This window comes from Gekko japonicus, unplaced genomic scaffold, assembly GCF_001447785.1.
Source record: "Gekko japonicus isolate JY-2015 unplaced genomic scaffold, Gekko_japonicus_V1.1 scaffold105, whole genome shotgun sequence".
Taxonomy (NCBI): Eukaryota; Metazoa; Chordata; class Lepidosauria; order Squamata; family Gekkonidae; genus Gekko; species Gekko japonicus.
The window spans coordinates 1,337,654-1,360,468 of record NW_015167532.1 but is presented as its reverse complement, the minus strand read 5'-3'; the positions used below and the strand labels follow the sequence as shown (position 1 = coordinate 1,360,468).

Here is a 22,815-nt window from a genome sequence, read left to right as displayed (position 1 = left end):
TCTTTCCCTGCTGTCTTCAACCTTTCCTGGCCTTGGCTTTTCCAATGAGGCTTGTCTTTCCGCGGTGTGACTAAAGCATGATAACTTCTGTTGAGGCATTTTAGCTTCCAGCAGTGTAGTCACTAGGAAAAGTTTGTCTTGCGCTGTACCTTATCAGGGCTGCTGCCAAGGGGGGGCTTGCAGTGTGTTTGGTGTTTCCCATGTCAAAATTATGTATGGTGTATTGGGGGGAGGGGAATGTGGGAAAAGGCTAGGCTGAAAAATGTTCTCCTTGGATTGGTTTTTTTTATGTGTGCAGAGGGATTAAGGGAATATTCAAACATATAAGCCCCTCACTTGCACTTTGAATGAAGAAAGTAGTCACCCCCCTTCTGTGTCATTTTGTTGTTTGTGTGAACTGGCCCTGATTTTGACCATGATTCACACAAAGGGAATGTTTTTGACACAAGCCCCCTCCCCTCTGGGTTACTCTTGTACATAGTTCTTATATGCCAGTAAATACAGGTGCATTCTGCAAATATAGATTCATTCCTGACTGCCACCGAAAAAGTACCTTCTCTTGTTCTTTACATAAGTGTGAAGAGGAACCATCATATCCTTTCACTTTGTTTCCTCTGTGGCTTGGGTTGTTCCCTGCTGGGGTGTGAGTTGTTTAGAATTCATTGCCCAGTTCTGAACAATAGAGAAACAGCCCACTTTCTGTAGGAGGGAAGCAAGTTTTATTTATTTCAATGGGGCTTGCTTTCTCATGAGTGTACTTCAGATTGCAACTAAAAATGTTCCATTTTAAATTCTGAAATGTACTTCTTTTTAAACTAAGCGTGCGTCAAATCTCATCGTTTTGTCTTTTGGGCACAGCTTATATTACAAACAGTAAAGATTTTATACGGAGACTGCTTTTCCAGTTTTTGTTGCTTAGTTTCTAACAACTGTTCTGGATAGCTCATCAATGCTCTTATTTTATAGATGAAGAACTAAGGCAAACAAATAGGTGTTGGAGCCAGAGAAGAAAGTAACCATGAAAAGCCCCTCCTGAGGGCTAGAGGACCCTCTGGAATGGCATGGGACTGTGGCACAGTGGCTTACAGGTGGAGGAGGGCATTGAGAACTCAGTCTTTGTATACAGAAGTGATCACATAGGAACCTCTTTATAGTTTAGCAATTGTGTCTTTGTATGTAGCTATACAGTTTGATAGTTTATATTTATACATTCGGCTTATATACCACTCTGACCCCGAAGGGTCTCTGGGCGGTTTACATACAAAATCTAAGTCTACTTTCCCTATCTACGGCCACATGGTACAGGGGCAGGGGCTGCCTACCGGCACCCAGGTGGTGGGGCTTGCTGTTCTCCGGCTTGGCTCCTACTTCTTCCGGCGGTCTTCAGGGTCGGTGCTTTCGTCCTGGCGTCCAGAGCTAGGTCTTCCTTTTTTGGGGGTGGCTTTCTTCGGTGGGCCCATCTGGTTGAACGCTCATATTGGGAGTAACCAACAGGTAAGGCCTTGTATCATGAATACTAGGATCATTTAATTTCCTTGAACCATGGGAACCTCCACATTTTATTGTTTGATCTTAAAAGTTAGTCTGCATATACACACACCCATACAGTTGTATTCTTATTTATTTACTTCATTTGTACCTTGTATTGCCTACTTCTCAGGGTTGTTGCGAAAATAAAATGAAGGAGAGGAGAACCTTGTACGCTGCTTTGGGTTCCTTATAGGGGAGAAATTTAGATATCGGAAATAAATGAGGTATCTCCTGTTCTATAATTGTTCAGTGATCTCAGTTGCTAACCCAGATTACATCAGCTTTTTATGTGTAAGAAGCCGGGGGTGGGTTATATCAACTGCCTTGTGAGTTTTTCATAGCAGTGGTTTGCAGTGCAGTCCTAAGCAGAGTTGCACTATTCTCAGTCCACAGACATGTGGAACACATGAAGCTGCCTAGTACTGAATCAGACCATGGGTCCATCAGGGTCAGTATTGTCTACTCAGACTGGCAGTGGATCTCCAGGGTCTCAGGAAGTCTTTCACATCACCTACTTACCGGATCCTCATAACTGAAAATGTTGGGTATTGAACCTGGGACCTCTGGCATATCAAGCAGATGTTCTACCACTGAGCCATGGCCCTTCCCTGAATTTATAATAGAACTAATGGGACTTTGGAGATATTTTTTTGCAATATACTTTGGTTTTTGTTTTGTTTTTTGCCGTGACGCTACAGTCAATTAATGGTGACCTTGTAGGGTTTTCAAGGCAAGAGACATTCAGAGGTGGTTTGCCATTGCTTTAGGCAGTGAAAAAATATTAAAAAATATTTTCATTATCTTACATTTCATTTAGCTATGCTGGCTCACAGTGTATATATTATTTGGCCCCAGCAAGAGAGACACATGGTAGGGAAGAAACCACGCTGAGTTGCCCACTGTCTCATTCCAACCTCTGATGTTTCATCTTCCAGTTTTTTGGGGAGAGAGATGACTATAATGAGCAAACTCCAGGAATGCAGTTTGTGTTTTAGCACAGTTTTAACAGCAATGTTTATCTGAGATTGCAAGGAATGAAAAGTTATTTTTCATTCTCTTTAGGTAATTCGACTTCTGAAAGACGGCAAGGCAAAGGAGGTTTCCTATAATGCTCTGGCATCACACATAATTTCAGAAGATGGAGACAATCCCGAAGTTGGAGAATCACGTGAAGTATTTGATCTTCCTGTAGTAAAAGTGAGGACCTATAATACTACTACTGTTTGTATATCCTTTCCTGCAGCAAACTGCTTTAGAGCAGGGAGCTATTCACTTCTGTACCTGAGGATCTGCCCTGATCTGCAAAAAAGTACTGTATATGGGGGAGAGGATGTTTACGCTGATAATAGGAAGAGAATTCAGCATGTTCCTCTGCCAAGTGGCCAGCGCTGTACTGGTTGATAGCCCAAATTGCCTCGCTGGTAAAGGGAGAATCAAGAAATCCTCTGTCCAGGATCCAAAAGGACTGCAGGAGGTTTATACTCTATTATTTGAACAGCTGTCACCCATGCTGCATGGAAAACCCTTTCTGCAAGTGAGGAAAGTTTGAAAAATAGGTTGTGGTATAACATATGGGATCTGCTTTTTAAAGGGAAAAGTTGCTTGTTTTTTAAAATCCCACTGGACATGCTAAAGCTCATTTGTGTTCCAAGGTTCAATGCATGAATCAGAATGAAGCTATCTTACTGTGCTGTGTATACGTTCACCTGCTTCTCAGAGAGCACTTGTGAAACATACTGATTAACTTAAATTTGCTACATATTTTCCAATAACTAGAAACCGAGCTATTGTTAGGAATGTGATATGTGTGTCTGTGATCAACTTAACAGATGCATTTTTAAAAAATTCTTTTCAGCCTTCCTGGGTGATTTTGTCAGTTCGATGTGGAGCTCTTCTGCCGTATCCTTTTTTTCTTGAGTTAAAATGTCCTAAAATAGTGTTATCTTTCCTCCTGATCAGAATCTTCACATTTGAGTGCCTGCCAATCAGAAGGACAGTGTAACAGGGTCAGTCACAGCCATGGTAGGTGTTTTAGCATGCTTAGGGACTCCCCATGTGTGTAGAAAAATATTACTTTGCAAGTTAAGAAGAAATGCACTAAATAATGGCATGTTGAGGATTCAACTTGCTGATTGCTCTCTAGGAGTTGGGGAATGAGGGCAGTTAAGTGCTAGGTCAGGCGACAGGCATATATCATTTCCCCCTTGCAGCTGTCAATGCAGTAGAATGACAATGGGGCTTTCACAGCTCAGGTTTCTCTATAGTTTCCCTAATTTATGACATGCAAATGTTTTATATGAAATAGATTAGGTATTGTGTACCTTGATTTAATATATCTTATTTACCCATGGCTTGATATAACATGACTGTAATAACTGTTTTTGTAATTGAAAAAAAATAGTTTTATGTGTAACATTTTGCTTTTAGTGGAGTAAGCCGCTTCACAGATCATGCTTAGGAGTGCTAGGTAAAAAAATTATGTCAGTTGTTTTCACATTTTAATGGTAACTTAGTTGTGTTTAACAAAGCTTGAGTTCAGTGGCACCTCTAAGACCAACAAAGTCTTATTCACGGTATAAGCTTTCATGTGCAAGCACACTTCATCAGATATAGTGGAACAGAACCTCCTCAACCATTACTTGTAGGGGGTGGGGTGGGTGTTATTGTCGGGAAGGGCCATTTATGGATGTAAGAAAGATCTGTGATACAAATTCAAGAGTTAACAATCAGATGTGGGAAGAGGCTTGAGTCCAGTGGCACCTACAATACAAGTAAAGTTCAGTTCTGGGTACAAGCTAGAGCTGAGAGACTTAGTATCTAAGCTCCTTCGGATTCATTGAAACAGATTTCTTTAAATATTACACATAGGTGGATGGGTAGTTGCCAGGAAGAGTGAATTAGAGCCAAGATACCTAAGTAAGAATTTAATTGTGTTTATATTATCCTTGACGCCTCTCTTTGTCAGAGTGAATGGTTTCTCCCCAGAATCCTGTCAGATCTTTTTTGGAGTTGTTGCTTGTCCATCTCAGGTAAGAATGGATTGTTTGCTAGAATGTGAGATATCTAGAATGTGAGATATCTAACTAGAATGTGTTTCTCAAAATTTGGTATGAAAATAACTTTCCCTTTCTGGTAGGTTTCTTCTGAAGATCGAAGTACGCTGTGGGCTTTGATTACTTTTTATGGTGGGGATTGCCAGTTGAGACTCAATAAAAAATGCACTCATTTGATTGTACCTGAACCAAAAGGGGTAAGTGTTTTATTGTATGTACTTGTTTCTCTATTTTGTTCTGCTTTGCCTTGCTGAGAGGCAATCAACATGGGTTCTCTTGCCAGCCTTTTAGGCGTTTTTAGGGATAGATAGGGTTGATTTAAGAGATACATATAAGGAAATTTAACAATCATGGGTCCGCATGGCTTAGTAATGGGTTAAAAAAATGAAAGCGAGAATAGCAATAAATGGATGACCTACCAATGCAGAAACGTTAACAATGAGTTCCTCCAAGAATCTCTTTTAGAACCAGCATTGTGTAACTCATAAATGATAACTGATTAGAGATTAATAATGTCAGAGACTTATTTTGTACTTAGTATTTACTATGGCGAAATCATGAAAAACTGTAAAGATCTCTCATTAGACAGCAAATAATGCCTGTAATGAGTGACATCATCAAACTGGGTATGTGTGCAACCAAGCTTGCTTCACCTGTATTTCACTTGCATATCTAAATGGCCAATTTTTGCTGGACTGAAAATCTCCTAGTACTCAAGTTTCTCAAGGATTATTTTCAGCTTTGTGATGCAAAAGTTCCTGTGGAAGTTGTAAAAAGCTTCCCAGAACCGGGTTGGAAAATATTACAGTTTCCTGGTTTGTATATAAAAGTTTTGGCAACACAGATCTTGATAAATTTCTGATAACTAGCAACTAAAAAAAATATTTTTGAAAAATATTTTTTCAACTCTTAAGTATAATTACTGGGTTTATTATTAATTTATCAGAGCAAGTCCTATTGCTTTTATGAAAATAATTTCAATAAATATGAAGCATATCAGCTAGTAGAAACAGGAAACAGCCGCAAGCAGTGATGCATTGTTTGGGAGTACCAGTCCTAGCTCTCTAGTGTACATGTTTTATCTGAAATAGCATTGTATCATAGTCTTAGATTCTTAGGGGTGTTATGCCTTGCTGTACCTGTATCTGGGGGCATGACCAAAAACATGTAGCAAGTCTGTCTGTTGGGAGTCACAACTGTAGCATACATCTGGATGCATATGATAAGTAGTTGTCAATTGATCTGTTGTCAAGCACCAATGGTGATAATCTTGAAGAAATTCACCTTCAGATGAAATGAATTTAAACTCAGTAGGATATTTACTCAAATACAATTCCACATGTTCAGTGATATTTCTACGTTTAAAATTTTGTCCCATTTCTGAAAGGAAACACAGAGGTGGTTCTTCCTTATCTAAAGGTTGGGCATAAAAATATGCCGTGCAACCTTTGGTGACAATAACATTTCAGACTTTATTTTATGCTACCCATCATATTTTCTAATCAGTTCAGATAAAATTATTTTTTCATATCATAGAAAACACATCTCGTTTAATTAAATGTTTAATCCTGTAAAAAATGTTATATGGGATAGATTGAAAATGTGTTTAAATTATCCCAGCTTTTTAGATCTATTTCATTGTGCCTATATTTCACAGTGTCAGTTTTTCTTAAGGGCACAAATCACGTAATTTAAGGGATTTGCTACAGCTTGAGCATCCTTACGTGGCAAAAACTATTCTTTCAGGAAGATCAGTTGTGCTGCTGTATAAACATCAGCGACCCTGATGCTTTCCTGACTGCTGGCCTGGACATTTAATTAGTCACTGTCCTATAATTTATTGGAATTTTTATAAATAAGAATAACATTTTTTGGCAAAATATCCCTACCGATGGCAGAGATAAATATCTTGGTTGGAATGATAAATTTCATGATAGAGTTCACCCTGGCACATGGAGGTTTTTTTAATTTTGTGATTTTTTTGCAGTATTTATTTAAATAAAGTGTTTCAGATTTTGAAAGTAGCATGGGTGACAACTGTAGTAACTGCTGAGAATTTCAAAACTGTTTGCACATATTAATGTACTATAGTAATTTTAAATAGACTGAAAATAACTCATCACACTTTTAGGGCATTAGCATATTAGAAAATGAAGAACACAATTAATTATGGTTTATTTCAACACTGTAAATGTTTAAAATTAGTATTCAGTTATCTAAATAACACTGTCTTTTTATAAATACTACTGGAAGGAAAAACTGTGTAACATTTTATTCTTCTCAGGAAAAATATGAATGCGCATGTAAACGGGAGAATGTTAAAATCGTGACACCTGACTGGGTTTTAGATTCCATCTCTGATAAAACCAAAAAAGATGAGGCATCCTACCATCCTCGGTTAATTATATATGAGGAAGAGGAGGAGGAAGAAGAGGAGGAGGAGGAAAATGAAGATCAGGATTCTCAAAATGAAGCTAGTACAGATGAAAAATTATCAAGTCCAGCATCTTCTCGAGAAGGGTCACCTTTGGGTGATCCACCTTTTTCACCTAAATCTATTGATGCTAACAAAACAAAAGGAGAACTGATGTTTGATGATTCTTCAGATTCCTCTCCTGAAAAGCATGAGAGAAACTTGAACTGGACACCCGCTGAAGTTCCGCAGGCTGCTACTGCAAAGCACAGATTATCATCTGGCAAGGATTCCGGATTGATTAATTTGTGTGCCAATGTTCCACCTGTACCTGGCAGTATTTTGTCCTCGGAAATTAGAAGTAACATAATAGCATCGGTACAAAATCCTCAAAGTTCTGGACGTCCTGAAAAGATGGCTACGTGGAGCACGGCAGTTCGGACATTAAGGAATATTACTAATAATGCTGATATTCAGCAAGTTAATAGGCCGTCAAATGTAGCACATGTAAGTGTTTTAAAGTATAAATTAATGAACCATTTCTTGAGAGTGAACCTTTGCTTCAGTACTGTGAACTATGAAATCACCCAATTAAAGAACTCTTAACTCATAAATTGTATGAGTTCTAGTTAATTATACTTGCATACAAGTAAAAACATTTTTGAAGCAAAAGGCATATTGTTTTGTGTTTTTTAGATGATGTGGGAATCTCAGAGCAGGCATCATCTTAAAGGTATTGCCTGATGTCAGAGTGAAGGGGAATGCCTCTTCAAAGGTGGCACATGCTACCAGAGGTTTTTATAAGTACTGTAGAATGTCGGTTTTTTAAAAAAATGTGCCTTATTAAGGATCTTGAGTTATCTGAGTAAAATTTTAGATCTGTTAGTAAGTAATAATGTTGCAGTCCTAATCCATTTTAACTCATTGCAAACTTGTTTTAAAGTGTTGTGCTGTGTGGATATGTTTGGGTTTTGATTTAGATAGGGCTGGGATGTGGCATCTATTAGGGCTGCCTCTGGTGGCCTTGGAATTAGGGAAGAAGGGTTATGGGGGGCATATGGCTTGTTTCCTCTTACTCCCTAGGTCTGCTTTCCTGCTCTAAAGAGCATGAGTGCAAATTTCCTTAGCCAGCCAGCCAGCATGATACTTAAATCCTGCAATAGCACAGGAGTGCCATTGCATTCTCATCACTAGAGCTTTCCTCTGTTGGCAGTGGTTGCTCACCTTACTTGAGAAGACATCACTCCAGCACAACCTGGAATAAAGATTCCTATGCAGGTTTATTCATATGGGTGGGATGGCAGTCATCCAAAGGGAGTATGCAAGTGTATTGTTTTCAGCTGCTCTGGCCACTAGGTCCCAATATATTTGGTAGGTTAAAAGCACAGAAATATGTTACAAGTTATTAAGCATTGCAGTCCTGAAGTAATTCATTTGGGAGCAAGTTATCTTAAACTCAAAGGCACAGATTTGTTTAGAAGATTGTTTATTTGAAATCAGTGGGGCGTACTTCCAAGCAATGTTCCCTCTAAGCTGCGGAGTCTTGTGAGCAAAAATTCTACTTTGTGAGCGACTGGTGTAAAAGTTGTGAGCGAGCGATTTGACTACTGCATGCATTAGCTTGCTCTGGAGCCCTCCTTCCTGAGCTAAGACAAAAATGTGTGAGCCAGAAGCTAAAAAGCTGTGAGCTAGCTCACACTAACTCAGCTTAGAGGGAACAGTGCTTCCAAGTATTTTGTTTTAGAATCAGAACTCCAGGGATTAACTTCTGCTTGCCAATAGGTAGTACTGGTTGAGGGCATGAGCTGTCTTCTCCAATTTTCACAAAGAATGTTTCCCCATTTACGTAAACTTACGTGTCGTATTTCAGTTGATTGTAGTAGATGAAAAGGTTCAAAATCAGGTAGAAGTTGAAAATAAACATTCAGGTTTTACTTTTGTAGTGATAGCAAACGAAGCTATAGCTGTGTTTGGGTGGTGTACTTAAATATATATAAGTTAAAACGTGCTTGATTGACAGCCTTGGGCCAGTTTGGTGTAGTGGTTAAGTGCACAGACTCTAATCTGGGAGAACCGGGTTTGATTCCCCACTCCTCCACTTGCACCTGGATGGATGACTTTGGGCAAGCCATAGTTCTGGCACAGCTGTTCTTGAAAAAGAGCAGTTTCTGTCAGAGCTCTTGCAGCCCCACCTACCTCACAGGATGTCTGTTGTGGGGAGGGGAAGGAAAAGGAGTTTGTAAGTCGCTCTGAGACTCCTTCGGGTAGTGAAGGGCAGGGTATAAATCCAACCTCTTCTTCTTCAACCTCACTCCTCTTCCTTTCCTTGTGTGGAGTAGAGCAGGTCCCAGTTAGAAACTAATTTTGGCTATTTGTGGTGTGTGGATACATTAGTGTGAGTTAAATTGGTTAACAATGGTTGATTTTTGTGTCTGAATGCAGCTGTTTATCTGTAAAAACAAGGAGGGACATATATAAGACAGGAAAACCCATTTCCCCTCTAGTCACTGATGGTGTTCTTGTGCCATTTTGGATCACCGTGTCACCCTGCCTCCATCAACTCTTTTTTTTTTTTTTAATTAACTTGGGGAGGGTGTTAATACAAAATTAGGGATCCCCCCCCCCCCGGTTGGATTTTTCTGCAGAACTAGGTGATTGCTTGGGTTCGTTGCCTGACTGACTCTGTTGCATGTATTTGCCTATCAGAGTGGGGCCTGACCTTAGGTATTTAAATTTAAAGATGGAAGATAGATGTATAGTTAATGGAAACCAAGCTTGTCTGTCTTTTAGATGATGTAATAATTCTTTCATACATCATGGTTGAAGAGGAAAAAGTGTCTCTATTCTGTTTATACTGGTTTGCATTAAAATATTGCATTTCCTTTACTATATTTTAAGAACATAAGAACATAAGAGATGCCAATGTTGGATCAGGCCAAAGGCCCATCCAGTCCAACACTCTGTATCACACAGTAGCCAGAAATACCAGTGCCATCAGGAGGTCCACCAGTGGGGCCCGGACATTAGAAGCCCTCCCACTGTTGACCCCCCCCCCCAAGCACCAAGATGACAGAGCATCACTTGCCCCAGAGTCCCTATCTATACCTTGTGGCTAATAGCCACTGATGGACCTCTGCTCCATATGCTTACCTAATTCCCTTTTGAAGCCGTCCATGCTTGTAGCTGCCACCACTTCCTGTGGCAAAACATAACATTAATGCAAAACATAACATTAATGCTGCTTTTTTCTTCCTGGAGTTTTCACACATTCTGTGAAATTGCCTAGTGTGCTATCAGTGCATTAGTTCTTTGAAAAAAATCACATTTGTGAAGGAGCACTGAAAAATAGCATACATGTTCATTTTAGCAGAGAAATCTAGCAGACACCTGCTTTCTGTTTCAGTGCATCAGTGGTCTTTTGCCTTCTTATGAAACCCTAATGATATATACTCCTAACTTGTTCACCTTTGGTTTATGCTTTTAAATTTTCATAGAAATATGAAGATCACAAACATCACCTTTGTTTTCTAGATCTTACAATCCCTTTCAGCACCTACAAAAACTTTAGAGCAGCAGGTAAACCACAGCCAACAGGGACATTCAAATGCAGTGTTGCTTAGTCAAGTTAAAATGACGCCTGAAACGCACTTACTGCAGCAACATCAACCGCAGCAGCAACAGCAGCACCATTCTCTCTTGCACCTCCAGCCTCAGCAAATCATGCAGTTGCAGCAGCAGCAGCAGCAGCAACAACAGCAGCAGCAGCAGCAGCAACCTCCAGTTGCTCAGCAGCCTTTTCCTCAACAACCTCATCAGTTTGCTCCACAACAGCAGCAAGTTCATCAGCACCAGTTTTCTCAGCAGCAGCTACAGTTTCCTCCCCAGCAGTTGCATTCCCAACAGCAGATCCATCGCCCTCAGCAGCAGTTACAATTTCAACAACAGCATGCCTTGCAGCAGCAGTTGCATCAGTTACAGCAGCAACAGCTACAGCAGCAACAGTTACAACTACAACAGCAAAACCTTCAGCAACAGCTGCAGCATCAACAGCAAATTCAGCAGCAACAACTGCAGCAGCAACATTTGCAGCGAATGCAGCAGCAGCAGCAACAACAACAACAAATTCAAAATCCACCATCACAACACTTGAGTCAAACTTCTCAGGTGCTACAACATCAGGTTCCAGTTCAGCCACCACAACATCCCCAGCCACAGCAGCTGCAGCAACATCAATTGTTTGGGCATGATCCTTCTGCAGAAAGTTAGTAATCAACCCATTTTGTTCTTGCGCAAAGATTATTAGGTTAACATTCAGAATGTGTAATACTAAGGATTTTTAATTTGAGTTGACTATAGTTTCCCTGTAGAGGGAGGCAGTGGCAAATCTCCTCTGAATGTCTCTTGCCTTGAAAATCGTATGAGGGTCACCATAAGTCAGCTGTGACTTGACTGCAAAAAAGAAAAGTATCTTGGTACAGTAGCTGTACCTTCAGAAGTATTCAGTGAAGATTTTTCTCTTAACGCAGGTGAAATATTTATTTACAAAGCTCAACTAAGATACTGTCTGAGTCAGAATACATTTACAGTGTTGTAAACAGTGTCATCTTCAGTATTATTGAGTTAATTGAAACCTCACATAAATTGCATACTAATCTCCAGGAAAGCTTGAAAATCTGTTGGGAGGGCATTGTGTTTAACTGCAGTGGTGGACTACATACAAAATTTTGTTTCAGTTCTGCATTTCAGATTTCTTTTCTACATTTCAAACTTCTTTTTAGAGACTTTCTTCCATTGATGAATTGTATTTGGTATGCAGAATACATTCTTTGAAGTCTGCTCTTCATTCAAATGCACTTAACAATAAATTTGAGTAGTTTGTGTACCCATAGTCTGTTTCCTACTAAACCCAGAGTGCTCTCACCAAGTTGTACACAAAAAACAAGTTTTCAAGATTACCTTGTATGGAGCTTTACCACTGGTAGGAGGAGAATCCCCCTACAATGAGCCTTGGGATGATTTGCACAAAGGGTTGTCCCAATCTCTAGAAATGCTGCACTGGTGGAATATTCTGAGTAGAGGCATCTCCTCTGCAGCACTAATCATCAGTATTGGGGGGGGGGCTGACTTCCCCTTACAAATATTCTGTAGTTAGGGCAAATGGCATTCTTTTTTATAATAGCTGATCTAAGAGTAAATGCATACCTAGATCTCTAATAATTCATTATGCTGTTAGCTGTGGTCTAAGATGATATTGTAGAGTATTTCATACTAATTTTGTTTGTATTACTTTTCTAGTTCCGGAAGAATATTTCTTATTGGGTTGCGTTTTTGCAATTGCTGATTATCCTGAACAAATGTCTGATAAACAGCTGTTGGCAACATGGAAAAGGGTAAGTATTTGGCTCATTTTTTGCTGTTTGTTTCATTTGTGACAGTATTGGGTTGTTGTTTTTTTGAGAGCTGTTCTAAATCAACATTGGATTTAAAAAATTGCACTTTTTGAAAAAAGCAGTGGATTGATTTTAATACTGTCTAAGCTAATGCTGTATAAAATAAAAATGTTAAAGCCATAACAATCTGTCGCCTGAAAACTATACAATAATAATCTGATCCTCTCAATCCTCTTCCTTCTATTCACTCCACCCTCTTGCTGACTTTAAATGTAAATTTTACCTTTTTTAATTACTGGCTACAGCTGGAGCTCACCTGCTAAAATTGTCCACATCTTATTGTTCATGATTCTTTGATATTATGAAACATTCTTATATAAGTGGGTTGTTTGTGTCATAGATATAGTATGGATTCTTAAGGAAGGCTGCTAGATTAGAAAACTTTTAAAAGTCTGCAGTTTTTATTGGTTTTCTAGATAATCCAAACACATGGTGGAACAGTAGATCCCACGCTCACAAGCCGATGTACACATCTTCTCTGTGAAAGTCAACTTAGTAATATGTATGCTCAGGTAAGACAAGAGAATACACAGTGACCTGAATTTCTGACTTGCAAGTCTTAACCAAGAACAGCATTTTCATTTACCAAATGGCAAAAGGTCTTCTTTCCTGTTAGAGATATGCAGCTTGCCATGGGTTCATTTGTGTATGCTTTACTTCCAAGTTGCTGAGAGCCCATATGAAGATCACTATGGTGTGGATGAGTCTCTATGGTTCTCTCAAGCATTTTGGGAGGTGCTGGAAGAATCAGTGAACTGGTGCTTCTTAGTCAATCCAGCGGTCTTGGAAGCAGGCCATAGCAAGCCAGCTGTTTCCTACTGAGCTCTAAGCTGGAGAGGAAGGTGGAGAATAAACCCTGCAGTTGCACCATAACCGTGATACACCAAATACTTTTTAAGTAGACTAAAACTGTTGCCGCTTATCCATCAGTCCTCCCCAGCTTCCAAATTAGGCCGGTGTGATGCTTTTTGTGGCAAGTACACTTGTGAAATTGTACATCTTGTTAAAGAATTCTGGAATTGGATGAGTGTGATTCATTCTCAAGTATGTGGGCAACTTGCTACCATATAATTTGTGCGACTGACACAGACGTGGATGGTTACTAGACAGCTTGATGTTACACAAACTTGCCTGGGCCCAGCAATGACTTGCCTTAATACACAGTTTTTGTAGCTTGGCCAGACTTTTCACAGGGAGAGGCTGCCGGGGAAGGGGAAGAGGAAAAGCAGAGAGCCTGTGTGATATAGTGATATGTTTGTTGTAGCAGTAAGTTCTAGACCTCATTAAGGACATAAGAAGAGCCCTTCTGGATCAAACCACTGGTCTGTGTCATCTACAGCCTGACTCACACAATGACCAACCAGTTACTCTGGAGAGCCAACAAAAAGGCATAGAGGCCAAGGCCTTCCCCTGATGTTGCCTGTTAAAATTGGTTTTCAGAAGTTTACTGCCTCTGAATGTGGAGGTTCCCTTTAGTCACTATGGCTGTTAGCTGCTGGTACACCTGTTCTCCTTCAATCTGTCCAATCGTCTTTTAAAGCTGTCTATGCTTGTAGCCATCACTACATCCTCTGGCAGTGAATGCCACATTTTAATCACTCATTGTGTAAAGAGGTATTTTCTTTTGTGTTGCCGTGATGTTTCTCTGTTAGAGGATATCATGTATCAAGGAACCATGTCTGTAGACAATATGTCAAGCTGCAGTCTTAGAAAGTAAAATTTTATAATTGTAAAACAGATTGGATCTTTCCACCTTCCAGAAAAATAACTTGAATACAATAAATGTTGTACTAGATGAACAGTTTTGAAAGTTTTGTAAATCAAAAGTACCTCTTGACAATTTTTAAAATATTGTGGTATAGCAGTTCATTCTGTTATCTGAAAAAGCTGTTATTCCCAAGGGAAACTCCTATCTTTAGAATAGCGCTCTACTTTGTTAAAATGAACCGTCATTTTGTTTGATTCTGGTTAGCTTTGTGAAACAAATCATTTTCCAAATGAAGGACTGTGGCTGAGAGAAACTTGCCAAAGTTCAGACAATGAACCCATGTAAGAGGAGCGACTCCCCAGGTTATAGTGAAGTTCAGTATCAATCCCATACTGGTTTTAAAGTAGTTGAAAATTTTGTAAATCAAAAGTACCTCTTGACAATCTTTCTTTAAAGCATCAGTTTTTGTACACTGCTTCTAAAATGTAGTAAATTAAAATCTACAGTGATAGTATTTTGCTGCTTATGTGAATTGTAGGCTTTGAGAGAGAGGAAGAGATGTGTTACTGCACATTGGCTGAATTCTGTGCTAAAGAAAAAGAAAATGATACCACCCCATCGAGCTCTTCATTTTCCAGTAGCATTTCCACCAGGAGGGAAGCCATGTTCTCAGCATGTAAGAAAACTAAATCTAGTATTTTGCTTTTGTGGGTTTTTTGTAAGTGATATTTTCTCTGAAAAATGCATAATCTGTAGCACTCACATTTTTCCCAGTTGTTGAAATAATTACAATTACAGGAATAAATTAGGGATTCTTTTCATCCTGGTTCTAAGCACCATATTTGAAAGTAAGTCCTGAAAACCAGTGAGGTTTATTTCCATTGTGTGTGACATTTTTTTTTCTCCCCCACCCTAAAAAAAGTCCTAAATAAATCGCATATTTACCTCAAGATGTTGAGCTGTTAGTTTTGTTGTGCGTGCACATGGAAACTTATACACAGAATTAAACTTTGTTGGTCTTAAAGGTGCTACTGGACTCAAACTTTGTTCTGTTGCTTCAGCCCAACACAGCTACCCACCCGAATCTATCTTAAGTATTACTGAATTTATTGCACATTGCATAAAGGTGTTTATGGCATGCTAATTTCAAGGTATTAGGAAAATGACCTCCCAATGATTCTGCTACCTTATATTTAAAATTTTGGAAATGGACCATTTTTGTCAGTACTCAAGTTCTTTTGACCCCTGTAGGGTGAGCCTTCCTAGACTGAACAATCCCATTGTAGTATAACTAAGAAGAAAGACTGCTTGTCTGGCAGCAGTTGAATGTTCAAAGCAAATGATAAATGGAAAGTGGCTGAGTCAGTTCCACAGGGAACTGAAACAGAAAACTTGGAAAGAGGTGAGGGCCCTTACAGATAAAATTCCAACCAACAAAGGAGTAAAACAAGGGTGTGTTTTGGCTCCCCTTCTTTTCAACCTATTTCTCTCTGATTTGTCTGGTGCGCTGGATTCAGTGAATGGCCATCCCCCCAGATTAAGGGGCAGAGCAGTGCCTCTCCTTTTATATGCCGATGATACAGCAATTATTTCTGTTACCAAAGTAGGTCTACAATGATATCTGAGGGCTTTTGAGAAGTATTGTAGAGGCAATCAACTTCAAATTAACTATTCTAAAACCAAAGCAATAGTTTTTTCTAAAAAATGGGTCCCCCTTAGCTGGTATATTGGTAAGGCGAAAATCCAGCAAGTTAAGAGTTATAAATATTTGGGTGTTACATTCAATTTTAATCTCCAATGGGCAACTCACAGGAGAAGGTCTATTAGTTTGGGGAAATTATCTTCCAACCAATTAAAATCTTTCTTTTTCTCCAAAGGAAACCAATTTGTGCCTGCCGCCATTAAAGTTTTTAATACTAAAATTTTACCCCAAGTTCTTTATGGTGTGCCTATATGGTTCAGTGCTTTTAACTGTGAAGTTGAATCAATACAATCATCCTTTTTTAGACAAATTATGGGTTTCCCAAACTGTGTCTCTTACCATGCATTGTGCTCTGAATTAGGACTTAGTTTGATTGAAACCAAGACATGGGTGTTAACGGTCCGTTACTGGCTTAAATTATATTTTAACATTGAAGATGGTTCGCTTTTGTCTTTTCTGTTAAAGGAAATTCATAGTACCTCTTGGGACTATAATATTCGAACCAAAATAAGATCTTTGGGCCTCTCCTTGGAGGAGCTAGCTTTTTCCTCTGAAGTGTATATCTTCCAAACAATCAAACAGAGGCTGGTAGATATTGAACTTCAAAAACTGCAGCCCCTTCATCCCCCTGTCTGTTCTTCAGCTACATTAAGTCTTAAGAATGTTGTGGGATGTATCCCCCTGTATTTGTATAATCTTGATAGCCCTAGCCACCGAAGAGCGTTTTCTCTTGCTCGAGTAAATGCCTTTCCATCAAAACTACTGTATGGTAGGTTTCAAAATATTCCTAAGCATGAACGGAGATGTGACTGCGGTTCTAACTCTCTTGATTCAATTGATCACATATTGTTAGACTGTTCGTGGCATGCATCTGCTAGGGAAAAATGGTTAAACACTTGGTTGCATGGTAAACATCACCTTTCCAATGAAATAAAATGCCAATTTCTTTTGAACGATGTAACAGCAGAGATTACTGTGGCAGTGGCCAATTTTTTAGTGGATGTGATGAGAGTGAAAAATTTGGGAAAGTCCGTTTCATGATTTTATAATTAACCTAGACTTTTAGTTGATTGTGTCATTTTCTGTCTTTGATTCTAATGTTGTATATGCCATTAAAGGTTTATTGATTGATTGAAAGAGGTGAGGGAAGGTTGGTTCCCAGCAAAGGCAATCTGTTTAGGAACAGGGTCATACTTCTAGTAGTACATTAATTGATAAATGTGGAGGAATAGCTGAGTCATTTAATTATTATTTCAACTCTTGCATTAGTTATTTATAATTATTTTGTTCTTCTCCTTTACCAGATAATCTCAGTGACGGGTTTTGTAGATAGTGACAGAGATGATCTCAAACTGATGGCCTATTTAGCAGGTGCAAAATACACAGGCTATCTTTGTCGCAGCAACACTGTTCTTATCTGCAAGGAGTAAGTAATGTATCACAGTCGCATTCGGTAGTAACTCTCTTGAATCTTCTGGAATGATAATTCTGGTAGCATCAATGCCCCTCTAGTCCCGCAGATTATTCAGACACATCGCTATTGGAATAAAGACAGATTATTTTTCTCTGGTATTTCGAATCATAGTAGATAGCTTACTTCTATTTATTGTTAAACCATATCATAGTCTTAACAATGCAATCCTAAAGAGAGTTACTCCAATCTGATCATTTGAATGGGTTTAGACTGGAGTAACTGCATAGGATTGCACTGTGAATTTGTTTTATATTTGATGGAAAAGGAGGCCAGCCTCTGCATCATTTCCATTTGTATGCTTTTACTACCCTTTGAGCTTTTCTTGAAGCCAGTTACACATTCAAGTTTGCAAATCATCTGTTATGCTTGAGTGCAACCTCAGTGTATAAAAATTATAACAGCTTAGAAAAGTAGTATACAATCCAGGGAGAAGTCAGTGACGTCTTAGTTTATGTGTGAACATACTTTTTACATGTTTCTCTTTTTTCTATAAAGGCCTACAGGCTTGAAGTATGAGAAAGCCAAAGAGTGGAGAATACCATGTGTGAATGCCCAATGGCTTTGTGATATATTACTTGGAAATTTTGAAGCACTACGGCAGATACAGCACAATCGATACACGGTGTTCAGCCTCCAAGAACCACTTGCTCCTAATCAGCACCTTGTTCTCAACCTTCTTGGTAAGTAGTCCTGCCAAACATGCAAACCTACCAATAATTCCTTAGAAAACATATTGCTGCTTAGTCTTGTTGGACTTGGCGTATGTTTGGGCATGCCTGACTGGATGCAGCTTGTACTCCTGAATCAGTGGCTGGAGGTTTATGGGAAGTAGAACCTAAAACAAAAGGTGGTATGCATCACCCTTCCCTGTGTGGGCCGCAGTGGTTCCACGATTTCTTGTAGTTGCTATGCAGTCTTTTGAGAATGTATGTGATGCTGAAGAATCTAAGGAGACTGGCTGCTGAAGAGTCTAAAGAGACTGGCTGGAATAAAGTGTATTGGATTTAAAAAACCCCACTTCAGTATTAAATGTATTCTTATTTGTTGTTTTGTTTTATGGCTGTCAGATGCTTGGAGAGTGCCACTGAAGGTATCGACAGACCTTCTCATGGTATGTTGGATTGGGTTATTTATCCTTACTGTTTCAGTGACAAACAGAGAAATTGCTTCAAGGAGAAAGAACATAAACTGTAAAAGTTGTGGAGCAGGTGCATCAATGAGACCATTTGATTTTAGTTCTTGAATATTATAATTCTTGAATATTATAGTTGGCAAACTGATCTTGAATATTATAGTTGGCAGACTTATTCCCAAATAATCAGGCCCAGCAACTGAAGCAGGCACCCCCTGCACAATTATCAGAAATCAGTAGTTTTAAATCTGTTCAAAAGCCTTTTACTGTTGCAATGATCTGATTCCCCAGAAGCAGTTGTTCTGCCCTCGCTCTCCCATTTCCCCCAGTTGTACTGCTCAATTTCCCACTATTTACTGCGCGGCCGCATTTTGGACCTGAATCTCCCCCCGATTTCTCCCGTGTCTTCTTGATCCTTATTTTTTAGGACCAAGAAGACGCGGGGAAAATTGAGGGGAGATGCAGGTCAAAATGCAGCTGCACAGCAAATAGTGGGAAACTGAGCAGTACAACTGGGGGAAACGGGAGGCTGAGGGCAAAACAACGGCTTCTGGGGAATCGGTCTTTCTTTTTTTTTTTTTTGCTATATGGAATTGTTAAAGATTTGTCTAAGACTAGAGTTAGGAAATCAAATATTGCCAATCTGATACAATGTCTGATATTTCCTAGATAGGCTTTCATGGTGTCAGATATTGCCCATCATTTCTCAGTATTTCCTTATTCCAATATTTTCCTTCTTATAAATATTGGAAATTTCCAGAATCAGGTCAGGAAGTCTTTCACTGTTCCAAGCTGGTATGCAGTGCATTGGCCCTACCAACTTTAAAGGATCATAATTTTCAGGGGGAAGGCCTGGCCTCTGATCTTCAGAGGCTAGGCCTAACTCCACTGGTAATTAGCTCTTTAAAGGGAATCAGGGGGGGGGGGGGGGCTTTAAGTAATAGATGGTAGACTTAGATGCCAAACTCCAAAGGCCAGGTCTACTGCCCATTACAGTACAGTTAAACTGTAAAGGGCCATTATTTCCAGCGAGGATAGAACTGGCTTCTGAACTCCCACTGAAAATCATGGCCCTTTAAAATTTAGAGCTGACTGGAAGCCTGAGGCCCTTCCTCCCTCTCCCTTCCTATTTTTGCGGCCTCTGCAGAAGGGAAGGCACTTGCAAAATTACCATTTTGTACTTCATTAAACATTGGGAGCATTGTGTCAGTATGTCTTGGTTGGTTTTCCTGCATGATAATAGTGCTCGCCATATTTAACAAAAAATGATAATACTGCCCTTTCCAGTGTTCCAATACGGAGTTAAAACAATAATTTTGTAACAGGACATCCCTACTAAAATAATCTATGTGGCAGGGCAGTCTCTCATCCGTGTCATTGTAAACCTCTGTGCATCCCATGCAGCCATTCTGCTTGCTTATGGAATATGTTTGCAGAGGGTCTGCCAACTGAGTTGTAATCCATGACAGACTTGACTGAAACATTGAGCTTCTCTCATATGAGCAATGTCAGGTCTTGTAGACTTGGTGACTAATTAAACAGCACACAAGTTTTGTTTGTAAATTGTTCTCTCCCCACCCCTTTATTTCCAGGGTATGAGATTACCGCTTAAACCAAAGCAGAATGAATCAGTAATTCAGCCTTCAACCAAGCGGCCAAGGTGAGGGGTGGGGGAGGCAATCGTCACCAGTTTCAGGTTTGCAAATAGTATATTGATACCAAAATTTATAAAGGCAGTTTTCAATTTAATAGACATTGACCTTGAGTAATTGCTACATTATCATATAGCTGATGATCTGGAGATAAATGTGTGTATATGTACTGGGGAGGTGGGAGTGAAGGTTCAAATTCAGAAGCTTTAAAATTCAACATAAATGATAAGGAACATGGCGTGGAAGAGAGAGAAGAGCACATACACTTGAGAGGGGACAGAAAAGATCTTGAAGCATCACTTATAATTTTTAAAGTACTGCTACCCATGGTTAGTTCAGCCCAAAGAGTATGCCATCTGAACCAAAGGGTGGATATTTGTAGTGCTAAATGGGCAGGTTTTTGACTTGTTCAGATTTTCAGTCCCACCTATAATTTGAGAGATTGAATCATGCATCAAATTCTGTGCTCAATATAAAAATATTTTATATTTGTAGAATTGAAGACTTGCCAACTCCTACTAAAAAACTGACACCAGAATTGACTCCAGTGGTGCTCTTCACAGGATTTGAACCTACACAGGTTCATCAGTACATCAAGGTACATTTCTTCTTTTACTTAAATACAAGAAAAGACTTTGTAGTCGCTTCTTCTGTTTATAAGGCTGTCTCTTAGTGATAAGTTCAGGAGATTGCACGATTAGCAAAACGTTAGGATCCTAAGACTTTGGCAAGTAGTTCTATTTAATGGTACACAAGTGGGGCGAGGCTAGTAACTTGGATATGCCTGTAGTTTGTTGAATCCTGGCTACTGCACTTGCCAGGCATTTTTGATAATTTTATAATTTTAAAGAAGAACACTAGTGCTTAATCCCCCTTTTATATGAATGAAAATTGTGATTTTTATGGCACATTGTTCAGTCTTTTTCGTTTAGGAAACAGATACTGTGGTTTATGAAACACTGGTAAAAGAGTCCAACTATGCATTTGTAGAAATAATGAATTGGTCTTAAATTAAGAAAAATGAGGACTTGTAGGTATGTGATAATTGAGGCATAAGGTAAAGTAAAGGTAAAGGTTCCCTTGCTTGAAAGCCAGTCGAATCCGACTCTAGGGTTGCGGTGCTCATCTCCGTTTCAAAGCCAAAGAGCCAGCGCTGTCCGAAGACATTTCCGTGGTAATGTGGCCGGCATGACTAAACACCAAGGTGCACGGAACGCTGTTACCTTCCCACCAAAGTGGTACCTATTTATCTACTTGCAATTTCTTGCTTTCGAACTGCTAGGTTGGCAGGAGCTGGAACAAGAGACGGGAGCTCACCCCGTCATGTGGCACACTCAGGTCTCGAACTGCTGAACTACCGACTTTCCACAGCCTGCAGTTCAGCGTCTTAACCACTTGAGCCACCACAGCTCCATTTGAGGCATACTAGTATGTTAATGTAGATTGCATGCTAACTATAAATATACGTTGATGGGGTCCGAACTGGCAGAGACTGGCCAAGAGAGAGATCTTGGAGTCGTAGTAGATAACTCTCAGAAAATGTCAAGACAGTGTGTGACTGCAATAAAAAAGGCCAACACTATGCTGGGGATTATTAGGAAGGGAATTGAAAACAAATCAGCCAGTATCATAGTGTCCCTGTATAAATCAATGGTGCAACCTCATTTGGAGTACTGTGTACAGTTCTGGTTACCGCACCTCAAAAAGGATATTATAGCATTGGAAAAAGTGCAGAAAAGGGCAACTAGAATGATAAAAGGTTTGGAACACTTTCTCTATGAAGAAAGGTTAAAACAGTTGGGGCTCTTTAGCTTGGGGAAATGACGGCTGAGGGGTGACATGATCGAGGTTTATAAGATTATGCATGGGATAGAGCAGGTCGAGAAAGAAGTCCTTTTCTCCCTTTCTCACAATACAAGGACTCATGGGCACTCAATGAAATTGCTGAGCAGTCAGGCTAGAACAGATAAAAGGAAATCCTTCTTTACCCAAAGAGTGACTAACACATGGAATTCACTGCCACAGGCTACAAGCATGGACAGTTTCAAGAGGGAATTAGATAAACATATGGAGCAGAGGTCCATCAGTGGCTACTGGCCACAAGGTATAGATAGGAGCTCTCAGTCTGGGGCAAGGGATGCTCTGTATTCTTGGTGCTTGGGGGGGAGGGGCAACAGTGGAAGGGCTCCTAGTGTCCTGGCCCCACTGCTGGACCTCCTGGTGGCACCTGGCATTTTTGGCCACTGTGTGACAGAGTGTTGGACTGGATGGGCCATTGGCCTGATCCAACATTGGCTTCTCTTATGTTCTTATTGGCTTCTCTTATGTTCTTATGTGCTTGGGCCATTTTAGAAAGAACTTTCCTGTCATCTTAAATTGCCTCAGATGTTGAGAGTTTCTGTAGAGTTGGTTCATGCCCTCGGCTGCCAGACGTTAGGTTTCTAGTAATCAAAACAATGTATGAGAGGTTCTAATTTGTTCTCTTTGCATTTTTCAGAAACTCTACATTCTTGGGGGTGAAGTAGCAGAATCTGCCCAGAAGTGCACACATTTAATAGCCAGTAAAGTGACCCGAACTGTAAAATTCCTAACAGCAATTTCTGTTGTAAAGCATATAGTAACTCCAGAATGGTTAGAAGAATGTTTCAAGGGCCAGAAGTTCATAGGTAAGTAAATGCTGATACTGGTTAATACAGGAGAT

At 39.6% G+C, this 22,815-nt stretch overlaps 1 protein-coding gene across 1 annotated transcript in view; it reads left to right on the top strand.

Moving 5' to 3' along the window:
- Positions 1–22,815, top strand: part of PAXIP1 (PAX interacting (with transcription-activation domain) protein 1) — a 28,549-nt gene that overhangs the window by 1,419 nt on the left and 4,315 nt on the right. The window contains exons 2-17 of the mRNA XM_015413435.1: positions 2,593–2,727; positions 3,386–3,429; positions 4,496–4,559; positions 4,667–4,780; positions 6,868–7,304; positions 7,392–7,503; positions 10,528–11,257; positions 12,292–12,386; positions 12,863–12,958; positions 14,693–14,830; positions 17,161–17,282; positions 17,826–18,010; positions 18,398–18,441; positions 20,055–20,122; positions 20,610–20,712; positions 22,612–22,780. Coding sequence (XP_015268921.1) covers positions 2,593–2,727; positions 3,386–3,429; positions 4,496–4,559; positions 4,667–4,780; positions 6,868–7,304; positions 7,392–7,503; positions 10,528–11,257; positions 12,292–12,386; positions 12,863–12,958; positions 14,693–14,830; positions 17,161–17,282; positions 17,826–18,010; positions 18,398–18,441; positions 20,055–20,122; positions 20,610–20,712; positions 22,612–22,780 — 2,656 coding nt within the window. The remainder of the gene's footprint in view (positions 1–2,592; positions 2,728–3,385; positions 3,430–4,495; positions 4,560–4,666; positions 4,781–6,867; positions 7,305–7,391; positions 7,504–10,527; positions 11,258–12,291; positions 12,387–12,862; positions 12,959–14,692; positions 14,831–17,160; positions 17,283–17,825; positions 18,011–18,397; positions 18,442–20,054; positions 20,123–20,609; positions 20,713–22,611; positions 22,781–22,815) is intronic.